The sequence below is a fragment of the Pholis gunnellus genome (genome assembly GCF_910591455.1).
Source record: "Pholis gunnellus genome assembly, chromosome: 8".
Taxonomy (NCBI): Eukaryota; Metazoa; Chordata; class Actinopteri; order Perciformes; family Pholidae; genus Pholis; species Pholis gunnellus.
In genome coordinates this window covers 26176616-26192153 of record NC_136534.1, presented here as the reverse complement: position 1 = coordinate 26192153, position 15538 = coordinate 26176616, and the positions used below count along the sequence as shown (strand labels likewise).

The 15538-nt window shown below is 47.1% G+C and overlaps 1 protein-coding gene across 1 annotated transcript in view; it reads left to right on the top strand.

Annotated features, from left to right (window-relative positions):
- Positions 1–15538, top strand: part of bbs9 (Bardet-Biedl syndrome 9) — a gene marked incomplete at both ends in the record, with an annotated part of 138445 nt that overhangs the window by 77580 nt on the left and 45327 nt on the right. Inside the window, 2 exons of the mRNA XM_079165514.1 lie at positions 4026–4275; positions 12393–12503. Coding sequence (XP_079021640.1) covers positions 4026–4275; positions 12393–12503 — 361 coding nt within the window. The remainder of the gene's footprint in view (positions 1–4025; positions 4276–12392; positions 12504–15538) is intronic.

Sequence of the window (15538 nt, the reverse complement as noted above, 5' to 3'; positions counted from 1 at the left end):
CTGTCGACCCCGGCCCGGTGTGCAGGAAAGAATGCAGCCCGGTCTTCTCATCCGAAGGGGGCCGGTCCGGTGCAGCTAAAGAAACACATAGAAGTGCTACGTGGTCGTCTGCAACGCCACATCTCGGTAGACGAGTCGAAACATCTCGAGAATCGAGAAAACGCCTTCAGTGCCTTTGTAGGAGCTTCCATTGCCGTCGCGTCTCCGCGTCGTCTCCGTCACTCGAAGCCTGACGAGATGGATTGTCGTTGGGATGTGCGATGATCTCGTGATATTGATAATCCGTCTGCCATGCAGGGTAAGCATGTGCAGCCCTGTGTGTTAAAACCACACCTTCACCATCATGCATTGGCCATAACTACAAGCTTCACCTGGCCTTAACTATACCGTAATATACATTTTAGAAAACAAGCTGGTTTTTTTTTTAAACGCTGGCATTGAAGTTAATCTGCGTTTTTGCTGGATTGTCTGATGTCAGTGTTCTTGTCTGGAGATGGAGTTGCTTTACCAGATGTCCTCTGTTCATCTCCCCGTCCTCCTTCATCCCTTTGTGCCTCCATTCCTTCTGTTCTGGCTCATTTTGGCCCTAAACTAATATGGATGATAGGACGATACACACCTATTAGTCACGTATTTAAATCATTTTCTGTCCGTAATACGACATCCTGCATCAACGGTTCTGGATTAAGGAAGTCTGGCCGATTGATAGCCGATGGGTTCAGAGATTTGTAATATAGAATGACGAGGTTATTACGTTTTAAATGAAACTCCCTCGATCGCTCTGAAGCTCGTCCTACATGCTGCTGCTCTCCACTCAAACCAGCGGTTGATTTTCACCGTATTAGGGATTTTGGTAGTCGGTAAGCATTTACAGTAATTGGTGGTATTTAAAGTTGATTACAGCCAGAAGCACAGACAGTGAAAGAAAGTGCAACTGTTGCATGCTGAACGCTGCCAAATCCTGCTTCTCGGATATTTTCTTTAAGGAATACACTGATTTGGACTTTTAAGGGAAGTGATTATTGTGTTGGAAGATCTTTTCCCCTGGAGACTGACTGCAACATTGTTCTCACAGAACCACAACTCTGGCTTCTCAAATGACTTTCCCAGTCACGATGAGGATGTCGGAGGCTGAGGGATCGCTGTCTGAACCTCTGCTCGTCTCTGTGGGAGTCCTCCAGGGTCGTGTGCTGGTGCCCCCCCCCCCCCCCCCCCCCCACGCACAGCCCAATGTAATGATGCAGCTCGTAGACGGTTTAAGACGAGACGAGAGACTTGTAAAACTTAACAAGAGAAGAAAGTATATTTGAACCACTTCGTCAAAGTGACAACCGTGAAACAATGACGCTACTAGATCAATTACAGACCATAATAACCGGTGACTGAAGGTTTGATGCTTCCAGATCATAATCTTTAAAAGTAGGCTGCATCACAGCAAGCGGGAGGTGTGTAAAGGACCTCCTTTGTTCAGCTTAAACTGAACACAGTTCTTCACTTTTAGTCAATATTCATAAAACAAAAGCTCTTTGAGCGGTTGTAAAACTGTTGATCTTCAAACAGACTCAACCTCTGCTGTGAGTCAATGCTGCGTGATGAACCGTCAACCCAACGTCTCTACAAACATCTTCACCGGCACGAACCGCTTCAGTCATCAGAGATCATGAAGGACTCAATCCCGCTCTTGTTTCTGGGTACATTAGTGGAACTCTGTCTTAATTTATCTCCCTGGCCTCGGTCCAAACCTTTCTCTCGTTCCTCCTTTCCTTGCTTCCTTTCTTCTCGTTCAGGAGGATGAACGTCTGCAATTTAGCTCCAAAGACATTTTTTTTTTAATTTTCCTCCACAGCATGAGGAACTGTGTGTGTGTGTGTGTGTGTGTGTGTGTGTGTGTGTGTGTGTGTCCAAGTTTCCACAGAAACCTGCAGTTATGTCGTTCCAAGTATTTGATAACCCGGTGAGGTATTGTGGTGAGAATAGGTCACCCCCCCCCCCCCCCGCCCATCTCTCCTCCTCCTCCTCATTTTCTCTCCTTCCACACTCTTTTCCCACTGTCTTCTCTTTCCTCCGGTCGTATCTCTGTCCCTCCTTCGTCTCTCCGTCTTTAATATCTGCCCTTCTCTCTATCATCATCTCATCTCCTTGACCTTCGACAACTCTCTCTGTCTCTCTCTCTCTCTCTCTGTCTCTCTCTCTGTGTCTCTCTCTCTCTCTCTCTCTGTGTCTCTCTCTCTGTCTCTCTCTGTGTCTCTCTCTATCACTCTCTCTCTCTCTCCTTCTGTGTCTGTCTCTCTCTCGCTCTCTCTCTCTCTCTCTCTCCCTGTCTTCGTCTATGTCTCTCTGTCATCATCATTACAGGGTTGATTACCTGTCATTATGGCTCATTAGGGGCCTATCAGCATGGCGGCAGGCGGGGGGGAGAAGAGGGGAGAGTGGGAGGATACCTGTCAACAACCCCCTCTCCCCCCCCACCACCACACACACACATCAAGTGTCATCCATTCCGGCTGGTTATGGGATCAGGGGTTTGCAGTACAAGATAGGTAGACGTGTGTGTGTGTGTGTGTGTGTGTGTGTGTGTGTGTGTGTGTGTGTGTGTGTGTGTGTGTGTGTGTGTGTGTGTGTGTGTGTGTGTGTGTGTGTGTGTGTGTGTGTGTGTGTGTGTGTGTGTGTGTGTGTGTGTGTGTGTGTGTGTGTGTGAGGGATCAGAGATGTCCAGACCAGATATCTTGTCCAGAGACGACAGAGAGAGAGACAAAAGACATGTGTCTCTTCTCCGCACTGCCTTTTATTACCGCCCTGTGTGTTTACATATATATACAGTGTGTGTGTGTGTGTGTTCCTCCCTTTTGATTCTACATGTTTTATTATTCCGTTGCTCTTTCGTAAATGTCACGAACGTCGTTAAAGCGTCGAGATTTAAGGTCAATGATTGATTATTAAATCTTTTCTGGCTCCTCTTCATCTCCTCTTCGTCTCCTCTTCCTTTCTTCTCCTTTTCCTCCCCCCTAATCTCTTTATCCATGGCTCCTCTCCTAATTCCTTTTCCTTAATGTACTCTTTTCTCTGTGCCTTTCTCTCCTCGCCCTTCCTCGTCTTTCTCTCCTCTCCCTGTCTTCCTCTCCTCTACTCGTCTTCCTCTCCTCTCCTCTCCTCATCTTTCTCTCCTCTCCTCATCTTTCTCCTCCTTTTGTCTTCTCTGTCCTCCTTCTCTTTTCTGATCCTCCCTTTGTCTTCACCTCCTACTCCCTTTCATAATGTTGAATATACACATATATATCAAATGTTATCATGTGATTCTCACTCCTCTCTCCTCTCCTCTCTCCTCTCCTCCTCTCCTCCTCTCTCCTCTCTCCTCTCCTCCTCTCCTCCTCCCTCCTCTCCTCCTCTCTCCTCCCTCCTCTCCTCCTCCCTCCTCTCTCCTCCCTCCTCTCCTCTCCTCTCTCCTCCCTCCTCTCCTCCTCTCTCCTCCCTCCTCTCCTCCTCTCCTCCTCTCTCCCCCCTCCTCTCCTCCTCTCCCTCCTCTCTTCCTCCCTCCTCTCCTCCTCTCTCCTCCCTCCTCTCCTCCTCCCTCCTCTCCTCCTCTCTCCTCCCTCCTCTCCTCCTCTGCTCCTCTCTCCTCCCTCCTCTCCTCCTCACTCCTCCCTCCTCTCTCCTCCCTCCTCTCCTCTCTCTCCTCTCTCCCCTCTCCTCTCCTCCTCCCTCCTCCCTCCTCTCTCCTCCCTCCTCTCCTCTCTCTCCTCTCTCCTCTCTCCTCCCTCCTCTCCTCCTCTCCCTCCTCTCTTCCTCCCTCCTCTCCTCCTCTCTCCTCCCTCCTCTCCTCCTCCCTCCTCTCCCTCCTCTCCTCCTCTCTCCTCCCTCCTCTCCTCCTCTGCTCCTCTCTCCTCCCTCCTCTCCTCCTCCCTCCTCCCTCCTCTCTCCTCCCTCCTCTCCTCTCTCTCCTCTCTCCTCACTCCTCTCTCCTCTCCTCCTCCCTCCTCTCTCCTCTCTCCTCTCCTCCTCTCCCTCCTCTCTCCTCTCCTCCTCAGGGCTGGGAGGAGAGCTGTGACGCTGCCGTCTCCCACCTCCTGCGTAGCTGCCTCTCGCGGAGCCCCAAGGACCAGGCCACGTCTCTGGCCCAGCAGGGAGGCTCCGTGCTGGGCATGCCCCACGACACCGCCCGCCTCAAGAAGCACATCACCCTGATGTGCGACCGCATCGGCAAGGGAGGCCGCCTCACCCTGGCCTCCGAGGCCAACGTCCCCGTCCCCGTCCAGGTCCAGAACCTGGCCGCTCCGGGTGAGTCTGGCAGGGAAGGGAGGGAGAAGGGGTGAGGGAAAGGGGGGGGGGGGGGGGGGGGAGTAACAGATCAATCATCAATCAGCCCAAAACCTGAATGATGCTGCTGTTATCACTATGGAATCATGAGGTGTGTCTATAAAGGTGTTGAATTCACCACAACTTCTCCTCAGAGTTTGATCCTTTTAATACTAATATGTTCCTAAACGTGTCATTTTTATTATGCTTTTCATCACAACATCCTTTTTTTTTGAACAGTTGAAACTACAGCTAACAGTCCGTCGGTGTGTTCATGAGGACGTTTGTGTCCCCCGGTGAAGATTTTCAGCTTCAGCAGACAAAAACATGAAGCCCATTCATGGTCCACTTTACGGCCAACACACAGACTCGTATTTAAATGTTCTGTACACACACACACACACACACACACACACACACACACACACACACACACACATATAAAAACACTGTGACAAGTACACACTTATAACACACACACGTGAACTACACAGTGCAGACACTCATAAAAACATGGATACGCTCATACACACTGGCATGTACAGTTGCATTTGCCAGGTACACACACACACACACTTAAAGTCACACACACACACACACACACACACTTAAAGTCACACACACACACACACAGACACACACACACTTAAAGTTACACACACACACACTTTCACACGCGTAAAAAAACACAACCATGCATGCACACACCTTACGGATCATTTAGTCTTGGCCCAAGTTTATAGAGGACTTTCTGACAAGATCATCAATTACTCTCCTCCCTCCCTCCTTTCCTCCCTCCCTCCCTCCCTCCCTCCTTTCCTCCCTCCCTCCCTCCCTCCCTCCTTTCCTCCCTCCCTCCCTCCTCCCTTCCCTCCACTCCTCTTTTCTCTGGTTTCATTCAGTCATTTCTTGTCTAATGATGTTGTACATGTGCAAACATAATGTATAGCAGCAGAGTGTTTTAGACTCGTTGAGTTGCAGTGTTTGAATGTTGCTGTTCCGTCTTCCATTCACACAGTTTTACCAAAAAGATGCAGAGAGAAAACCAAATTCTATTTTTAAATTCATTTATGCTTGTATTATTATATACATTATTATATATATATATATATATATATAGTTAATTATATACACATTTTGACTTGAGATGTGTTGTAAATATGTACACAGGCAGTGTCGTCCTCCAGTTCTGCTGCACGTGAAGATGCAGAAACATTGTGCTGAAAAAGATGGTTTGACATCCAGATGTTTTCCAGCTTAATCAGATGTTAAATAGTTGTTATAATGTTCTTTATATCCATGATGCGGTTCATAACATCCTGTTCTGATTATCAGTGCGAGTGACGTGTCCGTCGGTCGACATGGAAGCTGCAGGAACTCAACCGAGGGTTAAAGAAATGTGTTGACTTCTTACGTCCAGATGTTATTATCGTCAGTGAAGCTGTGAAGCTAGTTAGCAATCTAGAAAGATTCAATTAATGCTATTAACAATACAACTAAAGCTCCTGTCTTTGAGGATAGAGTGTGTGTGTGTGTGTGTGTGTGTGTGTGTGTGTGTGTGTGAGAGAACAGAGGTCTATAAAGCTTTAAAGGTCTGTTTAAAAGTCATTATGGTGATTACAGTCATTTTGTACAAAGTTCAGTGGAACAGAACTCAATTAATTAAGTGTGTGTGTGTGTGTGTGTGTGTGTGTGTGTGTGTGTGTGTGTGTGTGTGTGTGTGTGAGAGAGAGAGTGTGTTTGTGTTTATGTTTCCTTGTCATGCGGTTGCTCCTCTCTCCTTTGGTCTGCTGCCAAAATTCACACACACACACACACCACACACACACACACACCACACACACACACACACACACCACACACACAGTTAACAGTCGTTTGTTATGTTGCTTTTTCACCCACCCGTAAACACTTGTTTACGTTTCCAACATCACCGGCGGCAACTGTTTCCTTCCAGGACCACAGACACACACACACACACACACACACACACACACACATGGTATACCACACAACAAGCCCAGCTTCATTGGTACAGTGTGTGTGTGTGTGTGTGTGTGTGTGTGTGTGAGAGAGTTTTCTGGTTATGAAAACCTTACAACACACACACACACATCACTCTTTGTTTTATGTATTCATTTATTATTATTTCGGTTTCTTGATGTTCTTGTCTGTAATTATTACTGAGCTGGATTGACTCACACAGACTCTAACATGTATAGAATGCTGTGCGGTGCTCACGTGGCTCTCTGCACATAGAGGTAGACCAGCTGCCCTGTTGATGAAGGGCTTCATCTCGTCTTCTTCTTTCACGGTACGAGTTGACGCTGAAGGGTCAGTTCGCCCCAGAATCCCCTCTGTCGTCTATCACACGTCACATGTCTGTTTTCTTATTGTTTCATGTCGGAACTATTTTCTTTCAACCGTAGTTCTGCTGCTTTCTATACAATTCCAACACCGCATGAAGCAGCAGTATGTCACTATTCATATGTTGGCAAGCACAAGTTTGTATTTCTGTATTATTATTATTATATATTATTAATAATGTTTAGTATATTTTTTCTATTAAATAAAAATTCCTTTCCTTGAATATTCCTTCTAGCGATCTCCAAGCAGCTGCTGCAGCTGAGAGAAGTCAGGATGTCAGAGTCATGATGCTCGTGGTGCATGTTGACCATTTTAAAACAACACGTGCACTTTAAAACGTGCACGTCAGTGCATTAGGGCCTTCAGTGTTATTGGTAATAGGTCATTAATAATCCAGGTTACATATATCTCTACCTCTCCATCACCTGGCCCTCTATCTCGCCCTGATGACATCATTCAGACCGACAGCTACACTCTGTGCGCACACACACACACACACACACACACACACACACACACACACACACACACAGACTGTATGCACACTTTATCTCTCTAAATATGTCACTCTGCTGCAGTGAGCAACACCTCCGTCCTCCTCTTGTGCTCTTCTTCTTCTTCTTCTTCTTCTTCTTCTTCTTCTGTTTCAACCTGCAGTCAAAGTGAGTTCTGTCATCTTCCACTTCCTGTTCTAATGCATTTAATCCTGCTGTAGTTTCTGATGTGCAAAGTCCAATTGAAAGCAAGCAGACACACACACACACACACATCCTCCTATCCACACGTCGCTGTAGTGTGTGTGTGTGTGTGTGTGTGTTGCAGTTATTTTCACAGTGTTCCGCTGGTAGCTGTGGTTTGAGGCCTGCGTCTATTTTAGACCTAAAGAGAGGGGAGAAGATGGGCTGTGCACACATGTATTTATGTGTGTGTGTGTGTGTGTGTGTGTGTGTGTGTGTGTGTGTGTGTGTGTGTGTGTGTGTGTGTGTGTGTGTGTGAGTTCAGAGGAAAATGCATGTAGTATGTGTAAGTGTAGGTCATGTCTGTGTGTAATCCTGACCAGCTGTCTTTGTTCTGTCTCTGTGGCGTTTCCTAATTGAAGAGTTCTCCTCCAGAATGCTAAATATAAAACAGCAGAGCTCTATTTATGAAAGAATCAATCACTACCTGAAGTTTCATCCTTCAATACGTCTTCAGTGTAGAAGGGACCGTTCTGTCCGAGCCGAGCTATAAGAAGTCACTGTACTGACCTGCCAGAGATCTCTTTCTACGATGTTCGACATCTGATTTATACACACCGCTTTTTAAAGGAATCACACTTCCTGTTTGTTTGTTTTTTTAAAAACATGCGAGTGTGTGCAAATCTGTGGGTCCAGCGTGCTGCACGTGTGCGCACAAGAGATGTGTGTGTGTGTGTTGAGGGGGGATTGAAATAGCGTTAAAGCCCACAGACCAAATTGCCGGTAACCGCTGCAGCACAGTGTCACCCCCGTCTTCAGGCCGCAGCCCAGAATAAAGCAGGAATGCGCTGGTGCCTCCGCACTGCCGACCAAGACGACGCATGTCTATTGGAAAGCAGCTTCACCTCCTTCGACCGAGCGGTCCGGGACGGTTCCAGAACTGGTTCCCGAAGCGCAACGAGCGGTCCCACACACCGTCCCAAAATGGCCGGGACTTTTCTTCAAGCTGTCCTCAAATTTGTCGCGGACCGACCGACACAAACCATCTGCTTCTGCCAACAGATTGTCCCTCAAAGGTCTCCAACTGTTGCACACGGTTTCCAGCGGTCCCAGACTGTATTTGAACTACATCGCAACTGCACCAAGCGGTTCAAGCGATCTCTAAATGGTTCGGGGCCCTTTGGGGGTCTACTTTGAAACGGTCACTCTTCACATCTGAAGATCTAACGCTCCTGCCATCAATCTCTCCAAATGCCCCGACCTGTACCGACCCCGGACTGAAACCCAGTTCGGGGTTGGGGGTTTGCAAAATGGAGCTTCAGCGCTACTTGTAAACATGGACCAACGTTGGCCCAGGCGGCAACCTCCTGTTTCTGAAGAGACACATGTGACGCGTGTTGCTGGACTTGTTTTTTTGCCGTCGTAGAAGGATACGCCGGGTCAGTGCAGACAATCCTCTGTTTGGTTGTGTAGATAAAAGGTTCCTGCAAGAGTTGGAAGGACGGTTGGACGGTCGTGTTGAAGATGATGTCACGTCAGTGTGATGGCGGTCGGAAAGTTTCTCAATCGTGCTTCGTTTGACCGGTTTCCATCATCGGAGGAAAACAAAGTTCAGATCAGCACCTGAGTCCAGTAGAGTCCAGTTGAGCTGAACCCATGCAGTGGAAACGAGACCCCCATTGCTGTTACAAGCACTACATACAACTACATTATCATCCTCCGTTCTGCTGCTCTTCTTGGGTGTTGAAGTGGTTTTTTTTGAGTATTGAGCCCAAACTCAAGGTCGTCTAAAACTGATAAACCCAACCAGTGCGACAAATATAGACCCGAACACGGACACACACCACAACTCTGACCGGGCGCTACTACACCTACTATTTACAGAGAGAGAGAGGGGGAGAGAGACAGACAGAGAGAGGGAGAGAGAGAGAGAGGGGGAGGAATGTGTGAGAGAGGTCAGCGGTAAGAGACGGCCTGTGTGTGATGTGATTTTGTTTCAGAGTAAGTTGCTCCAGAGGTGGGCTATTTCCTTACCTGATGTTGATGTAAGACTGAGGTTAAAACATTCTCTCTCACACACTCACACACACACTGACACACACACACACACACACACACACACACACACACACAGACACACACACACACACACACAGACACATTCCCCGTGAAATTGTAAGACAGCGTAAAAAAACCCGACTCGCCTTAGAAAAACACCTGCCCAATTAAGAGCGAGGCATATCCCATTTCAAACAACTGTGAGTGAGCGTGTGTGCGCGTGTGTGTGTGTGTGTGTGTGTGTGTGTGTGTGTGTGAGAGTCAAGCCACAGACTGTGCTCTCACCAAAGAGAACAAGATTGGCTTTAGAAAAGGCCAGGATAAATATTAGAGAGGGCTTAGGGTAATCTTTACACTCACACACACACACACGTAGACGCAGTGGGGGAGATGGAGACACACACACATTCTCAGACACCTTAAGGTAGACATGATGGCAGACACACACACACACATGCACTCCTGTGTCCCGTGCACTCCCGTGACTCAGAGGAGCGACGTGTGAAGTGCATGTTTCAGTGAAAGTACCGTGAAAACTGGATGAAATCCTGGGGGAGGAGAGGACATCGGGAGAAAAGGGGAGGGATGGAAGGAGGTGGGAAGGAAGGAAAGATGGATAGAAGAAAGATGTGGAGGAGGTGAGGAGTAGACAGGGAAGGAGAGAAGACAGGAAACGGGAAAAGGGTGGTGAGAAGATGACACGCAGAGGGGAGGGGACGAAGAAGAGGAGACGGAGAGGGGAGGAGAGGAATGAGGAAAGGGGGGGATGAGGAGGAGACATAGAGGTGGGGACGGAGGAGAGACAAGGCGTCCAATTCATCGGCCTCAGGAGCTCCCTAAATCCAGACTGATCCCGGGGATTCTAGCAGGGATTTCGTCACACACACACACACACACACACACACACACACACTTGCAGACCACATGTTCAACACTATTATTCCACGCTGCATTGCTTCTCCTCTAAACCTTTTGTCTAACTCTGTTTTAATGTTCTGTTAACTTCTTGCTGTTTGACTTTCACATATTGTGATGAATTCACACTTTGATGGTAATCTCCTCTAATTATGTGCAAACAGAAGATATTTATGTTTATGCACGATGTCGAGATAACGTAGGAACCACTTTGATCTTGGAGCACAACTCTGTGCCACATGACGTGTGCAGGAGGAGAAACACATTTCAATACAACTGTACTGTCCATCGCAGAAGACGTCTTTGATTACACTTGTGCAGAAGTCAACATGAGACCACAACATGAAAAACAACACAGAACAAGTGTTGTAGATCTGTAGCTCATGGGGAGGGATCGCTTCGTTAGATATCTGCGCACTGGTGGGCGTGTTTCATCCTCAAAGGTACACACAGAACTACTACGACTGCACACCAAGGTACACACAAAACTACTATGACCGCACACCAAGGTACACACGAAACTACTACGACTGCACACCAAGGTACACACAAAACTACTACGACTGCACACCAAGGTACACACAAAACTACTATGACCGCACACCAAGGTACACACGAAACTACTACGACTGCACACCAAGGTACACACAAAACTACTACGACTGCACACCAAGGTACACACAAAACTACTACGACTGCACACCAAGGTACACACAAAACTACTACGACTGCACACCAAGGTACACACGAAACTACTACGACTGCACACCAAGGTACACACAAAACTACTACGACTGCACACCAAGGTACACACAAAACTACTACGACTGCACACCAAGGTACACACAAAACTACTGCGACTGCACACCAAAGTACACACAAAACTACTACGACTGCACACCAAGGTACACACAAAACTACTACGACTGCACACCAAGGTACACACAAAACTACTGCGACTGCACACCAAGGTACACACAAAACTACTGCGACTGCACACCAAGGTACACACAAAGCTACTACGACTGCACACCAAGGTACACACAAAACTACTACGACTGCACACCAAGGTACACACAAAACTACTACGACTGCACACCAAGGTACACACAAAACTACTGCGACTGCACACCAAGGTACACACAAAACTACTACGACTGCACACCAAGGTACACACAAAGCTACTACGACTGCACACCAAGGTACACACAAAACTACTACGACTGCACACCAAGGTACACACGAAACTACTACGACCGCACACCAAGGTACACACAAAACTACTACGACCGTACACCAAGGTACACACAAAACTACTGCGACTGCACACCAAGGTACACGCAAAACTACTACGACTGCACACCAAGGTACACACAAAACTACTACGACTGCACACCAAGGTACACACAAAACTACTACGACTGCACACCAAGGTACACGCAAAACTACTACGACCGTACACCAAGGTACACACAAAACTACTACGACTGCACACCAAGGTACACGCAAAACTACTACGACTGCACACCAAGGTACACACAAAGCTACTACGACTGCACACCAAGGTACACACAAAACTACTGCGACTGCACACCAAGGTACACGCAAAACTACTACGACTGCACACCAAGGTACACACGAAAATACTATGACTGCACACCAAGGTACACGAAACTACTACGACTGCACACCAAGGTACACACAAAACTACTATGACTGCACACCAAGGTACACGAAACTACTACGACTGCACACCAAGGTACACACAAAACTACTATGACTGCACACCAAGGTACACACAAAACTACTACGACTGCACACCAAGGTACACACAAAACTACTACGACTGCACACCAAGGTACACACAAAACTACTATGACTGCACACCAAGGTACACACAAAACTACTATGACTGCACACCAAACCAGTCACTTGAACTCTTCCTCCTTCAGTGAAGGCTGTTGTCACACAGAGCAGCTCTGAATGTAAATATGTGAAGCATTTGCCCAGAATATGGAGGTACTTAATATGTTGCTTGTATACAGTTTGGCTCATGTATGTCCCTCTCTTCCTGTCACTTAGGGGGCGTCGAGCCCATTGCAGAGGTGGCTGGTGACGGGGACGAGCTGGAGCTTCCACAGGAGGCGACCAAGTTCATCAAGAAGAAACAGCCGTCTAAGAAAGTGAAGAAAGGTAGGAGTCGTTTCATCTCCTTCCCTTCTTTGTGTCTCTACTCGGAGCGGCTGCAGCTCACCCGTGGCTCTGCTTCACCTCGTCGCGTGTCGAAATGCTTCGACTCCCAGCAGCACAGCCGCAGCATTGCTCCCCAGCTTGTCACCGAGTCCTGAGCAGAGCTCTGACACTTAATATCTGTTCACTGTCTGTCACACTATTTCTAATCCACCTCCCCGCTGCACAGTGCTCTCTCTCATCTGTGATGTGTGCATACCGTCGTGACTGCTTGTTGGCTCGCGGTCCGCAGAATCGGCCTGGTTTGGAATTCTAGTTTCCAAAACATGAAATGAAAGGATAATTGCAGGTGCAGCGTGATGTTCAGATGTTTATTCCACCGTTCCTATAAGTCTCACACAAACAACTCAACTTAACAAACGGTGCCAACCGCTAACATGTGTTCACGCCTGTGGAAACAAAGGCACAAACTCAAACATAGATATTTGGGCACAGTGCCGGTTGGGTTGTGACTCTTATTGTTTAGAAGGGACACGACATACACCAAGATGCACCCTTTGCTTCCAGCTCCTTTCCCTTCCATTACTCTCATCCTCTCATCCTTTGCAGCCGAATCAAATTGTTTAAACAGGATATTCAACCTTTGTTTCCTTGTGATGCATTTAATACTTCCCATGAATATGAGAAATGAGCTCCTCGGCATCGTGGAGGTTGGGTTCATGGTGTTTTGCCGGTTACCCCCACAGTCTATGGTCATATCTCTGGGTTACACTCGTCGTCTGTCTGATTCTTCACCGTTCATCTTGTTAGTTCGCCCTCTGGTGTCCCGGAGAATAACGCAACAAACAGCGCTTAGAGTATAAACGCCTCGGAGGCTCCCGCCACGGCGCCAAGCGCGAGTACAAACTAAAGCGTTTTACTTAGTTCAGGTTGTGTCTCGTCACTTGTTGATGTCGTCATCTCTTCATCAGACTCTTGACGTCGCGTTCACACTGGGGCAGATTGAAGTGTGAAGCACTTTGGGTAAAACTCAGCACCTCCCAGTCTGAAGGTCTGACGACCCAAAGCAGTGCCCCCCCCCCCCCCCCCCCCCCCCCCCCCCTTTGTGTTGCTGCTCATTGTACCAGTCCATCTACATTCCAACCCTCACATGAAGTCAGACTCTCAAGCCTTGAGGAGCTCAGACATCTGGTGGGATCTCGTTCTATATCCACTCATTTTGTACTGGAAGTTGATGTGGTTTTTCCTGTAGAGGAATGCTCGGCGTGCCCAACTGAGAGGAGACCCGTAAACCCCCGGACAGATTACAGAGATCACCCCAGGAGGAGATGAAGGATGTGGCTCGAGTAGAAGACATATTGGCTGCCTTGTTTTGCTTGCTCCCACTTTATTACGACCAGAGAAGCAAAAAGGCAAGATGGACGTTTACTAACAATGGACCCTTGGCTAAGTCCCGCCCCCATGGAGCCCACACTGTCATTAACTTTATATTAACATACATTCTGTATACCGTCCGTAGCTAATGTAGCATAGCAGTGCTAACGCTAGTTAATGATGTGCTAACGTACTCTGCTAATGTTAGCTCCACGGGTTTGTACTTGGGAACGTAATCGTTGGGAAAACCCTGGTCGGAGCTGGATGATGCTACGCTTTGACTGGCCAGTCTGCGTTGGAGGGGCGGGACTTAGCAAAGGGTCAAATAGTCTGTATTTTCTTTTTAAAGATGTACGGCAGGCCCGTATGGAAGCCCATTCCTGCCAGCAAAAAAAAAAAAAGAAATCCACCCAAAAAAAAAAAAAAAAGATTATGACGTTTTTTTAAAATTTATTTTATTTTATTTACCCAAAAAAAAGTTTAAAAAAAAAAAAAAAGATTGTGATGTTTTTTTTTTTTATTACTTTTTTCCGGGGTTAAATAAAATAAAATACATTTAAAAAAAACGTCAGAATCTTTTTTGCTGGCGGTAATGGGCTTCCATAGGCCTGTAATAACCACTAGTGGTAGGTTTCACTTACATTGATCGTGATGCTTTTTAAGACACGTGACTCGTTTTGTTATCGTGGTGGAGAACATCCTTTTTATTAAAGTGTTATTTCTAAAGACAAACTCTTCCAGCGTTCTTCCTGCTCCGGGGTCACTCGCCTACTGTTGCAAGACACCCACTGTTTGTACTGACTCGGGGAGTCGGTCCAGACTCTCATCCTCTACTCAGGTCTGCTCCTGGTCTCCCTCTCCCTCTTACTGTCAGTCTGATGGAGACGTTTGAGTTATCAGGTGGTTCAGTAGAACCGTCTGATTCTATTCATCTCTACTCAAACTCATCAAGCACGTCGACGCGTCTTCATCCTTCTCTCTTGTCTTACTTCCCATCTTCCATCCTGCCATGTTTTACTTTTGTTATCCCATTTACTTACTGTCTGACAATCACACACATGCTGTCTGGCTCTTGTCACACTCACACACACACTCACACACACACACACACACCACACACACACACAGTCTCCTGCCAGAAAGGGGCTTCTGGTTTGCATTGAGGACAAATCTGTGTTTTATGACAGTTTGTCTTTCCTAAACCGGAGCAGATAGACTCGCTTTGAGGGGCTCTACTTTCTTTCCTACTCTAGTGTGTGTGTGTGTGTGTGTGTGTGCGTGTGTGTGTGTGTGTGTGTGTGTGTGTGTGCGTGTATCCACTTGTGGTTAATCCACTCAGGCGACGGCACTAATGAGACAGGGAGGTGAGGGAGACACAGGGATCATTAGACACACACACACACACACACACACACTTACTTATTGATTTGTTATTTTATTAAGTTTAATTGAATTGATTTCGATGCATTTTACTATAAATGGTCAACATCAATGATTCATTGAGAGTCATTGCAAGTTGAAAGATCACAGATCTCAGTTGTGTCTTTTTTTATCAGCAATAAAAGAAAGTATTGTGCGTACGAAGACAGGAAACAGAAAAGCAAGTAAATCCACCAGGAACTGTTTAGTTTCTGTTCTCGATAAATGACTGAAGCAAGTAATGA